Consider the following 16,151-nt stretch of genomic DNA (forward strand, 5'->3'; position numbering starts at 1 on the left):
AACAGCCCTTGTTTCTTACCCCTGTTAATATATCCCTAGAGTTGGGTTGGACTTTTCCAGGATATCTGTGACTCCTGCATTCCAAAAATTCCATCTCTACCCTTGGTAAGATGGTTTGAAGCAGAAACGAGAAAAACAAGGAGAGAGGTCTGAGGGGAATACAAGAGGGAATAAGTAAATAAGTGTTTGGAATTATTGCCAGGTCGACATTAGGAAATATATCCATGTCACCCTCTACATTAACAGATTAAAGGAGAAACACTGTGTGATCATCTCAGCTAGTGCCAAGAAAGCATCTGATAAAATTTAACACCCATTCCTAATGGACAGTGAAGGGTGGGGAACTAAATATAGAAGAGCTAAAGATAGAGAGTCACTGTCATTATTTGCAAACTATACCATCATTTAATTGAAAAACCTAAGAGAATCGATGACAGTCTATTAGAACTAATAAGGGAGTTCAGTAATGCAGCCAGATACAAGATCTGCATACAGAAGTCAGTTGCTTTCCTATATTCTGGCAAAAATGAATTAGAAAATGTAATTTGCAAAAGAGCCTATTCACAATATAATAAAGACTATACAATAACTGGTAGTAAGCCTATCAAGAAATACACAAAACTCAAGTGAAGAAAGCTGTAACATTTTACTGAGGATTATAAAGTTGTGAATAATAAAAAGAAATACTATGTTCCTAGATGGGAAGATTTAATATTATAAAGATGCCAATTCTCCTCATATTAACCTATAAATTCAAAGTACTCCCAATTAAAGTTTTAGCAGGATTTTTCATAGAATAACTCTGTAAGCTGATTCTAAAATTATATGCCAGGCAAGATGCTGAAGAATAGCCAAGAAAAAGAACAATGAGATGAGATATTACAGAACCACAATAATTACTGGAAAAGGAATGGACACAGCAGAACAGGATGGAGAGTCCACAAACAAATTCATGTTTATAGGAGAATTTAGCTATGTTAAATGTGGCATTTGAAATTGAGAAAGAAAGCACTGTTTAGCCCTGGTGGAGTAGCTCAGATGGTTAGAGCATCATCCCGATACACCAAGGTTGTGGGTTCAATCCCCAGTCAGGGCACATACAAGAATCAACCAGTGAATGTATAAATTAGTGGAACAGCAGGTCAATGTCTGTCTATCTCTCTTTCTTTTTCTCTTTCTCTCTCCTCTCTAAAATAAAAAAAAAACAAAAACACAACAACACTATTTAATAAATGACCTTGAGAAGATTGCTTACCATTTAGAAAGAAATCTAGAAACCTCATACCATTCACAAAAAAAGTAAATTTCATCTGTATAAATACCTAAATTTTAAACAGAAAGAATATTAGACAGGAATATAATAAAAGTGTTTATTACCTTGGAGAAGGAATCTCTTCTTAAATATGACATAATATCATAAAAGAAAATTGGACACACTTGACCATTTAAAAACTTAAAGCTTCAGCAAGGTCAGGGTAGGATTTTTCTAAGAATGCATGGTTGGTTTGATACCAGAAATAATATCAAATAATTTATCATTTCAACAAAATAAAGGAGAAGAAACACATATCAGGAAATGCTGAAAGAACATTAGGTAAAATTTTAGACCTTTCTAATAACAACTCTAAGTAAAATAAGAATAGAAGAAATTACTAGTATGATAATGACTATATATCCAAAACTAATTTCTAAATAGTGGAGCACTAAAGCCATTTCTTTTAAAATCAAAAACAAGACAGGGATGCCCATTGTCATCATTATTATTCAACATCGTTGTGGAAGTTCTAGGGATTGCAATAATTAAGAAATAAAATATTGCCCTAGCCAGTTTGGTTCAGTGGTTAGAGCATTGGCCTGCGGACTGAAGGGTCCCAGGTTCAATTCCGGCCAAGGGCACATACGTTGGTTGCAGGCTTGATTCCCTGGCCCCAGTCGGGGCGCATGCAGGAAGCAGCCAATCAGTGTATCTCTCTCACATCGATATTTCTCTCTGTCTCTCTCCCCCTTCCACTCTCTCTGAAAAGCAATGGAAAAAATATCCTCAGGTGAGGATTAAAAAGTTTTTTTAAAGAAATAAAATATTTGGTATAAATATAGAGAAAAGAGGTAAAAAAATTATTTTCCTTTCTAATATATAGTATATATTCTGAAAAACCCAATAAGCACTATTTTAAAAAAATACAGTTGGAATTAATAAGAGAGTCTGAGGGTGGTAGTTATAAGGCAAATATATACAAATCAATTGTGTTTCTCCATACTAGCAATTACCACCTGAAATTAGAGATGGGAGGAGGTGTTCTATTCATAAGAGTGATTAAGTCCATAAAATACTTGGGAATTACATTAAAAGGGCAATTACAGAACTATCTGAAGAGAAAAGAAAACTATAAAACCTTACTGAGGGACATGAAAAATATCTGAACAAATAGAAAGGCAATAGCCATGTTTTTGCATGAAAAAATTTAATATAAAATAAATATGTAAATGTAATACAATTCCAATTATAATTCCAATAAGGTTTTTGTGGGGAGTAGGAGGTGTTCTGGGTTGGGGATGGAATTGATAACATTTTCTCAAAGTCAAATAGAACAATAAGTGTCTGAATATAGCCAAGAAAATAATGAAAAAGAAACACTAGTGGAAGGGGGTCCTTGCCTTACTCGATAAAAAGCATACTGTAAAGGAATGGAATGGAAACAGTGTGGTGTTAGCACAGGAGTAGACAAATTAGTGGAACATAACAAAAAGCCCGGTAATAGGCCTCTGAAAAAACAATCATTTGGACATGACAAACGTGGTATTTCAAGTGGGAAAGAGAGATTTATTAATAATTGGTGCTGGCACCAATATTCTCATTCTTGAAGTATAAAACAGACCGGCGGTGGGGGTGGGGGTGGGGGTGGGAGGAGGCCTTGAATGCCACGCTGAGAGGGCACCTGGACAAGCCTGGGTTTGGCTGGTCCTCATCTCCATTGTGCCTCTGCTCAGGTGCTGCGTGGTGATGGCGGTGGAGGACAGCATGGTGCAGGTTGTGGTTCGGGTGCGGCCCGCCACCCCACGGGAGCTGGAGAGCCAGCGGAGGCCTGTGATTCAGGTGGTGGATGAGCAGGTGCTGGTGTTTGACCCCGAGGAGCCCGATGGGGGCTTCCTTGGCCTGAAGTGGGGCAACATCCACGATGGCCCCAAGAAGAAGGGCAAAGACCTGACGTTTGTCTTTGACCGGGTCTTTGGTGAGGCGGCCACCCAACAGGACGTGTTCCAGCACACCACGCACAGAATCCTGGACAGCTTCCTCCAGGGCTACAACTGCTCAGGTGAGTATCTGGTCAGGGAGGAGGGAGAGCCCTGGTTGGTAGCCACCTTTCCCTGCTTCCTTCTCAGGGTTTTGTGTGTCTTCTGACAGGTGCCCTCCCCTCAGCTGGGCACTTGTTGAGGAGGGCTCTGGCCCTTGCGTTCTCTGTGGGTCCCCATTCATTCTTCTCCTGTGTGAGGCACTCTCCTGGGCCCTGGGATATAGTAGCACATCAGACAGACATGGTTCCTGTCCCCTTGATACTTACAGCCTAGAGGTGGGGAGAAGACACTAATCAAAATCACACCCACAAGTGTGTGGTTCTAAACCGAGGTGATAGGAGGGAAAGAGCCATGGGCCTTCAGCAGAGGGAGAAGGCATCCCTCAGAAAGGGAGATTCCCCACCCACCTTGGAGACCCCTTTGCCCTCAAATTCCCAGACCTATGGGAAAACCAGGAGGTAGAAGTGAGGAACTCAAGCTGCAGTGCAAGCGTGGGGGCGTGAGTGGTAGGAGCAGTGGGACTGTGCAGATGGGAGCAAAGGAAGGGGCTTGCGGAGGGAAGGGCGAGCCGGGTGGAAATGCATAGGGGGAGCCACTAGAGAAGGTGGGTCTGGCCCTGCCACCGCCCTACTCCCCACTCTGTCCTCTTCAGTGTTTGCCTATGGGGCCACTGGGGCCGGGAAGACACACACCATGCTGGGAACAGAAGGGGACCCCGGCATCATGTACCTGACCACTATGGAACTGTACAGGCGACTGGAGGCCCGCCAGGAGGAGAAGCGATTTGAGGTGCTCATCAGCTACCAGGAGGTAGGACTGTCCTCTCCCCGGGACTGGGTCGCCCCATCCCTCATTCTCACAACCACCTCAAGAGGGAGTGGAATGGAGTGAGTAGTGGGGGAAAGGGTGGTAGGAAGTGGGCAGATGGGGGCCAGTGAGAGCCCAGAGGGCAGTAACAGCTCAGAGAAAGACTGCATGTGAACTAAACCTGCTCTTGTCACTTAACATCATCTGGCAAAGTGATGCTCATGTTGTGGTGTCTGGTCACGTTTCCCTTGCCCAGCAGCTCAGCCCTCGCAGTGCCTAGGGGAGAGGTTTCCTGATGGGCCCTGTTCCTCAGGTCTCTCCCTTGCTTCCTCTCTCCTCAGGTGTACAATGAGCAGATCCACGACCTCCTGGAGCCCAAGGGACCCCTTGCCATCCGTGAGGACCCCGACAAGGGGGTGGTGGTACAAGGACTTTCCTTCCACCAGGTGTGAGATTGGGCTCAGGTGGCACAAGCAGTCCCATTGGTCCTCTAGGGTTTCCTCATTGGGCAGTTTGGGGGTGCCCCGTATCCCATGGCTGCGCTGGTGACATGGGTTCTGAAGAGCAGCCCTCCTGGTGGGGGAAACCACAGCTCCCTTCCTGGTCATCCCTGTAGCCAACCACAGCTGAGCAGCTGCTGGAGATGCTGACCAGGGGGAACCGTAACCGCACACAGCACCCCACTGATGCCAATGCTACTTCCTCCCGCTCCCATGCCATCTTCCAGGTGAGAGGGATTGGGGGTCAGAGCCTGAAGACACAGCTTCTGATGCCCAGTGCCCCTCACCCCTGCACTCTGCCCCCAGATCTTTGTGAAGCAGCAGGACCGCGTTCCAGGTCTGACCCAGGCCCTTCAAGTGGCCAAGATGAGCCTGATTGACCTGGCTGGCTCGGAGCGGGCATCTAACACCCATGCAAAGGGGGAGCGGCTGCGGGAAGGTGCCAACATCAACCGCTCTCTGCTGGCCCTCATCAATGTCCTCAATGCCCTCGCTGACGCCAAGGTAAAGCTGCACAGACCAAGGGTCCCCCACAGGACAGCTACTGAGGGCCCAGATCCAAGGGTCCCTCCCTACAGCCCTGGGCCAGAGGCTGCCAGGTCCCAGCCTGTGTCTGCCTAGTTCAGCCACCTCACCCCAAGCCCGCTCTCTGCCCCTTAGGGCCACAAGTCTCACGTGCCCTACCGGGACAGCAAACTGACCCGTCTGCTCAAGGACTCCATTGGGGGCAACTGCCGCACGGTGATGATTGCTGCCATCAGCTCCTCCAGCCTGACATATGAGGACACTTACAACACCCTCAAGTATGCTGACCGGGCCAAGGAGATCAAACTTTCGGTGCGTGCCAGCCTGGTGTGGGGGGAGCCCCCAGGCTGGGTGAAGGAAGGGACAGGACCCACAGGCGTCCTCCGGTGCCTGGAGCAAGGATTCCCACAGGCAGAGGGAAGACATTCCCAAGCCTCTATCTTCAGGGAAACTGTGGTAGAAGTGACACAGTCCCTGTCCTTGGGAAGTCTCCACTGGGGGGAGAGGCAGGATGGTCTCCAAGACTTGGAAAAAGAGTAAAATACAGCATTGGATGACTGAGGCAGAATCGTCTCAAGAGGGTGGCAATGGGAAGGGATGGCCAAGTATTGGCCAGTGATCTTTTCTAGACTTGTTTTTAGCAGCAAAACAACATAAAGGCCAACATATAACACAGATAAGGGCAGAGCTGCTCTGGTTTCCCCTGCCTCCTCTAGGGAACCCTGGCTTTCCCGGAGCTGCTACTGAAAAGCCCCTGGCCTGATGAGAGTGTATTAGTCAGGCAGTCAGGGGTCTTGGGTTCAAGGGCAACCTCTGCTTCTGCTATGGTCTCAGGCAAGCCACTGACCTTCCCAGGTCAGTTTCTCAGTCCTGAGTGTGAGTCATGGGAATATGAGTGAGGTGCCTGGCGCAATGCCTGGCCTTTTGAAGTGGTTGCTTAAAACTACTTTGAATGAACAAACAGATCTCTCCCGTGTCCCCATCTCAGCTGAAGAGCAATGTGGTCAGTCTGGACTGTCATATCAGCCAGTATGCCACCATCTGCCAGCAGCTCCAGGCTGAGGTGAGGAGCCCACCTGGGGAGCATGGCTGGGAGGCAGGGCACCCTGGCTTGGGATGAGGGGATGGGGGGGGGCAGGAGAACAAAAGACAGGAACATTGGGGTATGGCTGGGGCTCTATGCCCAGTGGAGCCCCTGCCTCCTGTGCTCCCTGGGGGCTCTCAGGAACTGGCTGTTTTGGTTCCAGGTGGCCACCCTAAGGGAGAAGCTCCGAGTATATGAGGCGGGAGCCCAGGCCCCACAACAGGACCTCCCACAGCCCCCCCAATCGGGCCATCCACAACAACCGTGAGTCCTGTGGCCCAAACATGCTCCATCCTTCAGCTCAGCAGGGAAAGCCCCCCTCCTTCAGCTTCTGGAGGACTAGGACTCCTTTCTTCTGTTCTGACACCTAGAGTTAGGGGTCCCCACCCAGTGCCTAGCACACCGACTGGCATCCACAATGCTCTGTGTCAAACAAGTAAATGACACCCCAGTCCATATATAAGCAGCATCTACTATTCAAAAGAAGGTACAGTGAAGAGGCTGGTGTCATTGTTTCCTAAACCAGAACATTTCTGACTCCTCCGTACCTCAGCTACTGCCCCCTTGTTACCCAAGCATCCATCCTTATGGGCTCTGTCTCACCTGCCCCCTTCCTGCTTTCCCCGCCCCTAAAGCCTCATTTCCCCCTTTGCCTTTCCAGCTCCTCCCTACCGCCCTGCCTTTCCAGCCAGCCCTGCACCCCAGAGCTCCACCCAGGGTCTGCATTCCTTCAAGAGAAGAGCCTGGGGACAGAGGCCCAGGTGGAGAGGGTCATGGAAGGGAGCTCTTCAGACCAGGAGCAGCCCTCAGAGGACAAAGACAAAGGCGTGGCCAAGGAGGTAGGACTTAGAGCTGGTGGAATATTCAAAGAAATGCCCTTTCCAACTCATAGAGTCCCTTCAGTCCCAGGTTCTCTACCTGGATGTCACATCTTAGTCATTAGGAGGCTTTCCGATCCTGTGCAGGAAGGAGAGCTCTTCTGTCAGATCCTGTGTGTCTGAAGTGAGTGTGTGCTGCCAGCAGGGTGGAGACTGAGAGGAAGAAAGCCCCTCTGAGGATCTGGCCATTCCAGGAGCTGTCTTTCCCACTCTTGGAGGAGGGAAAGATTTTGGAAGCTGCTTACATAGGGAGGGAGGTCATCCTGGGCCCTTTACCTGTGACTTCCTTCCTCTTCAGGTTCCGATCCAGGCACCAGAACAGAGCCTCCTACAGTCACTGCCGGAGTCCTCTGACCTGACCCTGGAGCCGAAGCAAGTCATGGGCCGCCTCTCACCACAGCACCTGGAAAGGGATCATTTTAAGCAGTAGGTGTCCTCTTACCCTTCTCTGGGGTCCAAGGAGGGAGGTATGGGTTCCAGCCTTGTGGGGTGGGAGTTGGTGCTAAGTCACAAAAGCTCTGGTTCTGCTCTCTTTATAAGTCAAGTCTTTCCCACTACTGTCCGTTATCTGCTTTTTAGCAGTTTGTCTTATTGTCACCTACTCTATTTATTTATCATTTATTTACTGCTCCACATAGCTGGCAGCCCAACAAACAGAAGGGAAGCAAAACAGCAAATTCCATCGCGATAGCTGGTAAGCTCCGAGTTAGGGCAGGGTCACCTGGGCTAGTGCTTTGCTTTCCAGTCTGAGGGCCAAGCTGCCAGTCCTCAGCAAGGAGGGAGCAGCCAAGAGAAGTCAGGTGGCAGGCTCAGGAAGGGACAGCCTTCCTGAGTCAGGTGTTTACCATGTGTCCTCTTCAACAGGTGAACTGTAGAGGTTTCTTCTCAGAAGTAAATACAAACCACCACCCAAAGCCAGATAAATAGATTTTGGACCATTCTTTCTGTGCTTAATAGAGAGGTGCTGCTAATATTTTTCCCCCTGGCCCCCAGCACGTAAATCCCCTGCCACTTAGCTCTGCTGCTGCCAACCCCACTCCACCCTCCCCAGTATGCTTCATGCTAGGCAGTGTATTTAAAGCCTCCAGACAGAAGGGCCTGTTTAATTTTATTTCTTGTTGGGGAGTGTCTGTTCCCAACTCAGCAAAAATGCTGCAGCCTGAATAATCAGCAGCTTATTATCTGTCTCCTGCTGCTGACTCCTGGGGGCCCAGCAGTGGCAGGGATGCAGTGGTGGGATATCTCTTCGGAGCCCAGGGAAAAACTGTGGGCTCCCACTTATGACTCAGGGTCTCTCTGCCTGGTGTCCCCCATTGCGAGGAGAGAAGACACCAGAGTTCTCACTTCTGCTGTGCTTCTGGTCTTGTGGCCTCTTACAAGTTGCTTCAGTTGTGGCTGTGATTTAGGGATCAAAACCCTAATTATTCTCCGTACTTCTTTGAGCTGAAGTACTAATAAAGTGTGAGGGAAGACCCCAAGTATTAGGGGTTGCAGAATAGTCTAGATCATCTTCATACTTGGAAACACCCTAACAATCAGGTAATCGAAAATAATTTCTCTTTGGCTTTAAACTTTAGAATCTGAGACCACCAGGGTACTGAGTCAATCTTTGATTTTCCAGTTCAGTGGTTTTCAGAATTTTTGTTTTGTTTTGTTGCAAAGTCCTTTTTTCAAATGAAACCTTATGCTGAAATTAATATGGAAAACAGATAAGGCAGAGCTGCTCCGTTTAAAATGTCCTCGGATGGGTTTCTTCAAACCTAATTAAATACCCCCAATGTACACCAAGTCTCCATTTGTCAGATGGGATACTGAGGCACTTGCCCAGGGCCACGCAACTACAGTGAGAGGGATGGGGCCAGACCTGGTCATCTGACATCCCAGCCGGTACCTTTCTCCTAAACACCCACTTTCCTTCGTGGTCTAATCTTTATACGTGTGGTTCACGCGGATACAGAATGAGTTTCTGCTGTGTCCTTTTTAATTTATATCCTGCCTTCTTTCAAAAAGGCCTGGCGGCTGCTTTAGAAAATGAGCTCGGGTTCCCTGAGCACACACTGAGGGCAGAGGAGGAGGCTCAGAGGTGTCCAGGCAGGTAGATTATGCTACCTGAGGATAAATTATTGGCCATGAATAATCCCCACCAAGATAATTGTGTTTTTTCTTTTATTGTAGGTGTCCCTGACAGAAAGGAAGTTTGCTTTATTAGAATCTAAATTTATAACATCAATAATCACATTACGCTCATAATTTCCCTTAAATAGCCCCTCAGTGCATGTGAAGTGTGCACTGATTCACGCTTTCTCTTTCAGCATCCCAACCATTACATAGAAAGCACAGACTGAAGGCATGTTTGAGGATCCTCTCAGAACCCAGATCACACATCCTATCTTATTTAATCTACTCTTAGCCTAACAAGATGACATTATTTTTATTTTATAGGAAACAATAGTTAGCGAACCTTATAGTGCTCACTTTTTAGTACATGTGCCAGGTACTCTTTAAACACTCTCTGTATAAAATAGTTCATTTCATCTTCCCAATAACCTGATGAAGTGGGTGCACTTGCTATCCCCATTTAAAGGATGTGGAGACTGAGGGTAAGCAGTGATCCCAGCTCAACAGGTAGGAAGTTCTGGAACAGGGATTTGAGCTGGCAGGCTGGCAGTCTGATATGAGCCTGGCTCTTCACCGCTACCTTTCATTGCCCCTCTGGTAATGAAACTTAGTCAAAATCACTGCATTAACAGGTGGCAGAGCTAAGAAGAAACTCAGACCTTTTGAGTCCAAGGCCACTTAGTGCCCTTTCCGTAATTCCCAGGTCACTGTCTTTGTCAGGAGGCCACCATTACCCGTGACCATCCTGCCAACCTTGGTCTTCAGCAAGGGTGTGGCAGAGCAGGAGCCATGGCTGGGATGGTGGGGAGGCCAGCCCACCTGTGCTCCTCACCACAGCTGGAGCAATGGGGCCAGGTGCATGGCAGAGAGGACCCTGGCCAGCCTCTGAGGAGGATGGGGATCCCCTTCCCTTTGTTCCAGGTTGGCGCTGAAGGTGCTGTGCCTGGCCCAGCGGCAGTACTCCCTGCTCCAAGCAGCCAACCTCCTGACCCCCGACATGATCACAGAGTTTGAGACCCTGCAGCAGCTGGTGCAAGAGGAAAAAACTGGGCCTGGAACAGAGGCCTCAGGGACTCCTGGCCCGGCTGAGGGGACACCTCCTGCTCAGGAGCTGTGTTCAGAGTCAAGTGAGTCTTGCCCCTGCTCTGCCTCTGCCTGTTGGTGCCATCTCCAAAACCCAGCTGGTGCCAAGGGTTAGCTGGGGCCTCAGGTGATGGAATAGGACCCCTGGGATCATGGGACACGCAGAGAGGCCCCAGAAGTCACAACAAAACTGAGGAGTTAGCAGCTCCTGCATATCTCCCATGTCTCTCTCCCCAAATTCTAGAAACTGCCTTTCTTCTGCTCAGTCCCTGATCTCCTCTCAACACCCTCCTTCTCTATACCCAGAGTCTCCAGGATACTCTGGCCCTATGACCCGGACCATGGCAAGGCAACTGAGTGGCTTCATGCACAGTCTGGGCGTCCCACCTGGGCCTGACTACACCTCAGCCCAGGCATCTCTGCAGTCCATGGAGAAGAAGAGAAGAAGGAAACTGAGCCCCTCAGAGCAAGATAGTGCTCCAGCCTCAAAGCCAGGGACCAAGCGCCAACGCCAGTCCTTCTTGCCCTGCCTGAGAAGGGGATCCCTGCCTGAGACTCAGCCTTCACTTGGACCCACCACCCCCAAAAAGGAAAGGGTCTCCTCCCCCTGCCACTCCCCTCTCTTCTGCGCAGCCACAGTCATCAAAAGCCGGGTGCCTCTGGGCCCTTCTGCTCTGCAGAACTGCTCCACTCCTCTGGCCCTGCCTGCTCGGGACCTCAACATCACCTTTGATCTCTCCGAGGAGCCCCCTTCAAAGCTGGGTTTTCATGAATGCGCTAGCTGGGAAAATGTCCCCCAGAACAGGCTAGATCAGCCCTTCATCCCCAGGTGACTCTCCCTTCCTGCCTTGCAGCCCTCCCAGTAGGGAATCAGGGGTCAGTGAGGGACAGTGGTGATGCCTAAAGGAATGGAAGGCAGCCCAGCTCTTGGAACCTAGACATTTGCTGATCTTTAGTCTGATCAGGTTGCTCCCCAGGCCCAGGAGGGCAGAACATACAGTTTTGTGGAGGCATTGCTACTCGCAGGGGCCTGCCTTGTCTGTCTACTTGAAACCCCCCAGCTCTGTGTGGCTTGTGGCACGCCCATGAGTAGCTACAAATGGGACCCCCACTTGGGAAGGGTCAGCAGGGAGCAGGAATTCATGAGGGTAGTCCATCCCTCTCTGTTCCTCTGCATAATGGGGTCCTTTACCACGATTTGAGTTCTGCATCCCACTAAGAAATACCTCTGCCACTGCCATCCCCAGATTTTACCCTCTAGCCTGGCATCCGGAACCAGGAAGGGGGTGCTCAGAAAACTTCATTCAGCGTTTTTCAGTGAGAAGATGAAGCTCTTACCCCCACCTTCCACGCACATGTCTGGGTAGGAGAATAGCGACCAGCTTAGGACAGTCCAAGGCCAAGAACAAGTGGCAGACTGACCTGGACTTGTGAGGCCAAGGACGGCAGGCCGCCCACCGCAGCCCCGCCTCTCCCGCAGCCCGAGCCGCCTCAGTAACAAGCTCCAAGCGGGCAGGTGGAAGGGTGAAACTGTTTGAACTCCAGCTCCCTGGGCGCACCAGAAACTGACACCTGGATGTTCTCCCAGAACAGGCCTGTCACTCAGCTGTCAGCCCAGGCCGAGAGGCAGGGAGAAGAATCCTCCTCTTAGTAGGAAGAAGCCTCAGAGGTCATCTTGTCCAGCCTCCCACCCCCCAAGCTGGGGCTAGAGCGGGGAGGTGCTGGCACCCTTTCCTGGTTCCCTCCTGATCTGCCTCCCTTCATCTTTCTCCTTCCCCCAGTGGACCTGTGCCCCTGTTCACCATGAAGGGCCCCAAGCCAGCGTCTTCCTTCCCTGAGACCTCAGCCCGCAAGAAGAGGCGCATTGTGAGGTGAGTTTGGGGAGGTGTTGGGGAAAGAAGCTTTCACCAGGGTGGTGATGCCTGGGCCAACCACAGGCCTCCGTGTGTCTCTGGACCCCTTGGAGCAGGTAGTGGGAGTCCTGTGAGCAGGGCCGTATGGTTGTCTGACTGAGATTCCCTTGGCCCTTGCCATTTTAGAGATGAAGGGTATCTCCCTTTTTTGGTTAAAGGCCACAGGGCCCCCCTTCATGAGAGAGGTGTTCAGAGTTCATTGGCTAATCCTGGGAATGGACTACCCACCCCCTCAGCTCTACTTCCCTCCCAAACCCCACAAAGCTTCCTCCCACCCCCCAACCCCAACCTCTCCCACCCTCAGATCTGGCCTTGGGAGTACTTGTTGGTGCTCAAGGCTTGGTGTCTAGGTCCACCCACCCACCCCCACCTGTACTCCAGGGGCACAGCTGTGACCTTCCTACCTTCCCTCCTTCCTTCCTGCCCTCAGTTCCTCAGTCTCCCGCCGCAGCCGTATCGCCCGCCTCCCCAGCAGCACCTTGAAGAAGATAGCTGAGTCCCTTGCAACCCCAGGTGACTAGCACTGGGAACAGGATGATCTCCGCCACCGTGACAGATGAAAACAGGAAGGAGGAAAGGACAAGGTGGACAGAGACCCGAAGGCCTGGGAGTACTTCCAAGCATCTCAGGAACCCTGATGAGAGAGATGGGAGGTGGGGTGGAGGAGAAGAGTGGGACAGAGCCTCACTTCACTCCCTCCCCCCTGCCTCCCCTCCTTCCAGCTGGCCTGCGGAGCTCCCCCCCAGCCCCCACCACCCTGGCTACCTGAGGGGCCAGAGGGAACTGATAAGGGTTAGGGGCGTACTGTCAGCTGGGAGCTGCCTCGCCAAGGTGTCCTGGCCACTGTCCCCTCCCGAATCCTGTATCAGCCTGCGCCAGGGGCCCTGACCTGCCCTCCTCAGCTTGGAGCAATTAATGCCAACACCCTATTCCTTTATTAACGCTCCTCTCCCAGACATTCATTCTGCCACTCGCCCTCTTTATTAATCTCTTATACTCAGCTTTTCAGCATGTATATATACATTCGTGAGTGTTAATGTGTTGCTATTTTAAAGGGTGCTGCCATCGTTCCCCCGTAGTTTATAACACCCTCCCTGCAGGCAGGCAGCTGGGGGCTTTGTTCCCCGCCCCAGTCTAACATAGGGCTCTGCCTAATGATGGCAGTGAGGAGGCATGAGGACGAGGAGGGGCCTGGTGGGGAGCCCCAGCCTGGCTCTTGCTGGTTTTTGAGAGAGGGACATCTTCAGCCCCCTGGGGCAGAAGCTACAGTCCTGGTGACGATGCAGAAGATGGTGGTGCCTTGATTTCCAAATGAAGATAGCTTCATTGTTTACCCTATTGTGAACAGGCTACACACTCATTGTAAAAAGAAGTGTGAAGAAGAAAGGGAGCCCTGGCCGGGTGGCTCAGTTGGTTGGAGCGTTGTCCTGTACACCCAGTCAGGGCACATACCTAGGTTTCAGGCTCAATCCCCGGTTGGGAGGCAACGGATCATGTTTCTCACATCAATGGTTCTCTCTCTCCCTTTCTCTCTCTCTAAAAATCAATTAAAAACAAACAAACATATCCTTGGGTGAAGATTAAAAACAACAAAAACATTGTTTTAAAAAATAAAAAAAAAGAAGAGAGGGAAATTCAGCCTTAATACTACCACCTATAAAAGCTGTGAACACTTGGGTAAATATCCTCTGGTTCTTTATTTCTGCATAAATACATGTATAATGTAGATATAGAATATATATTTTTGTTACAATATTAATAAACCATCTCTATCCTTGGTGTGTGTTTCTCTCTGTATACCCAGGTAGGATGGCAATACACCTTCCCTTTCTCACCTTCACACTCTTTAAGACCTCAAGAAGCTTTTGAGTATAGAAAACATTTCCCTCTGCCTCTTCCTGCAGCCTCAGGTCTGCTCCTGAGCTATTGAAGTAACAGTTACACCTGGAGGCCTGACCTATCCTCCTACAGAGTGGGTGTGGGTTGCTAGGAGCCCTGTGGTCAGTCACCGAGAGCATCTTAGTGGTGAGGCTCCAGGCTAAGCCCCAACAAGCTTGAACCCAGGGCAACCTTCCTCCCACTTGCCCCCAGAAGCCCCACTCCCTACCCTTGGTGGCTTTCCTCTTTATTCCTTTGGATTGTGACAGTTCAACACAAGAATGAATTAATAGTGTAAACAAAATTACAGGATTCTGTGTTTAACTTGCTTCTGAAAACAAACAAGTTAAAGGCATTTAACAACACTGTGAGTGGTGTGTAAATAATGCTGCTAATTTCAAATGAGTCCTCGCTGTTCTCAGGGAGCAGCCTCCACTTCTGGTGAGCCTCTCCCTGCCCAGTTTTGGACTCCGTTTTGGAGAATTGGAGAGGACACAAAGCAGAGCCCTGAGTTTCTACCAACTGCAGGCATCTTCACAAAACTTTGCAATCTATGAGAACGAATGAAACAAACTCAAAAAGTCTAACAAAACATGCCCAGAATTAGCAAGTGACAGCGTCAGGATTCAAACTGAGGTCTGCTCCTTTGCATGGCACCAAGCTGCTTCCCTTTAGAAGTGAGTAGACATCATTTTTTTTCCCCCCCGCATGCCTGGGGTTTCCTCCTCTCCAATTAGTCTTAATGAGTTTTTTCCCTTGTGCACCATGATTCCCACAGAAGCAGTCAGCTTCACATCTATAGCCCCCAGCAGCCTGGCATGGCGCTGCGACCTTGGGAGGCCTTGCTGAGTGCTGGTTGGATTCAAATTGAATAACTTCCCCCTTTCCTGGGGCCCTCACATATATTATCTCACTTGGTCATCGCCATCACCCCTGCAAGTGCAGAGGCAGCAGGCATGGGGCAAGGCGGCTGGCAACTAGGGCCAGGAGGGCAAGCTTCACACGAGAGTCCCCTGTACCAGGCAGAATTAGCTTGGGCTGGGGGCAGCTCACGCAAGTAAAAGAGATCACTCTTGACAAGGATGTTCTGCAGATGGCCATTCGCTCAGCAAACATTTGTGGCTCCATGGTGCAAAATGTGCTCTCAGGTGACCCATTAAATGGACAAAGACTCTGCCGATGGAGTTAAGCACATGTGGCTCCTGCCCTCAATCACAGGAGGTCGGGCTGAGAGTGCCCACTTGCCAGAAGGCAGCCTGGCTGGCCCCAGTTCACAGGGAGCTGACAGCCAGCTCCCAGTCCACCTCCGTGGGCAGGAACTAGAGTTGGAGATTGGATTGCTCTTACATAAGCAGTCACCCACGAGACACGGCAATCGATGGCTCCCCCATCCACCGCGGACCCAGCCTTCTCTAAGGTCCCCCTCCCAGCTTCACCTGGGTGATCTGTGCAGAGCCCCTACTTCTGGGAATTTAAAAGTACTCTTTCCCAGGCCTCTTATACCCACCTCGGCCCCAGCAGCTGAGATCTGGACCCTACACTAGAGCACAAACTCCTGTTCAGTTCACAGAACTAGGCTCAGTGTCAGGAGCTTCAGACAGAGAACAGGACATGGTCCCTTCATGCAGGATATCAGAATAGCACCTATCCCTGTCACCTGAGTGTAAGCCAACCCTCCATCAGTGTTGGGACCTGTCAAAGGGAGGGGACTGGGCTTTCTTCTCTGGGCCTCACCACCCCCAGCCATCGGCTTGGCCCCCATAGAGCCTCCTGAGCAGCTGCTAACTCAGGAGTTCTGCCTCCCAGATTCTGCATGTGTGTCCCCAGGTTCCCCCAAGAATGTCCCTTTGGCTCTTGGTTAAGTTTGGGGGGATCCTGGTTCTCAGATAGAATCAATTCATGGCTGTCTTCTCCTCCTCCATGGTCCTTTAGTGGAGAGGGACCCAGGAGAGTTTGGGATAGAGGTTTTGGGGGTAGAAGGGACCAGAGTCACTCCGAAGGACCTGGAAACTAGCTGTGTTTTCCAGCTCACCACAAGGGCTCCCCTCAGCTCACCCACAGCCCTCCACCA

The 16,151-nt window shown here is 50.2% G+C and overlaps 1 protein-coding gene across 1 annotated transcript; it reads left to right on the forward strand.

Annotated features, from left to right (window-relative positions):
- The first annotated feature begins 2,929 nt into the window (after positions 1–2,929).
- KIF18B (kinesin family member 18B) lies at positions 2,930–12,803 on the forward strand. Its single transcript, XM_016202072.2, has 14 exons — positions 2,930–3,314; positions 3,947–4,104; positions 4,443–4,547; positions 4,718–4,828; positions 4,908–5,105; positions 5,262–5,438; positions 6,115–6,189; positions 6,374–6,474; positions 6,872–7,049; positions 7,387–7,514; positions 10,128–10,333; positions 10,596–11,118; positions 12,071–12,160; positions 12,633–12,803. The coding sequence occupies exons 1-14, from the start codon at positions 3,002–3,004 to the stop codon at positions 12,721–12,723; spliced, it is 2,454 nt and encodes an 817-aa protein (XP_016057558.2). The 5' UTR covers positions 2,930–3,001; the 3' UTR covers positions 12,724–12,803.
- The last annotated feature ends 3,348 nt before the right edge of the window (positions 12,804–16,151 follow it).

Source organism: Miniopterus natalensis, chromosome 17, assembly GCF_054644295.1.
Source record: "Miniopterus natalensis isolate mMinNat1 chromosome 17, mMinNat1.hap1, whole genome shotgun sequence".
In the NCBI taxonomy this organism is placed as follows: domain Eukaryota; kingdom Metazoa; phylum Chordata; class Mammalia; order Chiroptera; family Miniopteridae; genus Miniopterus; species Miniopterus natalensis.

What these genes read in the sequence shown, in the direction of transcription:
- KIF18B (XM_016202072.2), top strand. Translation starts at nt 3,002, where the DNA reads ATGGCGGTGGAGGACAGCATGGTGCAGGTTGTGGTTCGGGTGCGGCCC. An exon ending in ACAAAGGCGTGGCCAAGGAG is followed by an intron (nt 7,050 to 7,386) that starts GTAGGACTTAGA and finishes CTTCCTCTTCAG; the next exon opens with GTTCCGATCCAGGCACCAGA. An exon ending in GAAAGGGATCATTTTAAGCA is followed by an intron (nt 7,515 to 10,127) that starts GTAGGTGTCCTC and finishes CCTTTGTTCCAG; the next exon opens with GTTGGCGCTGAAGGTGCTGT.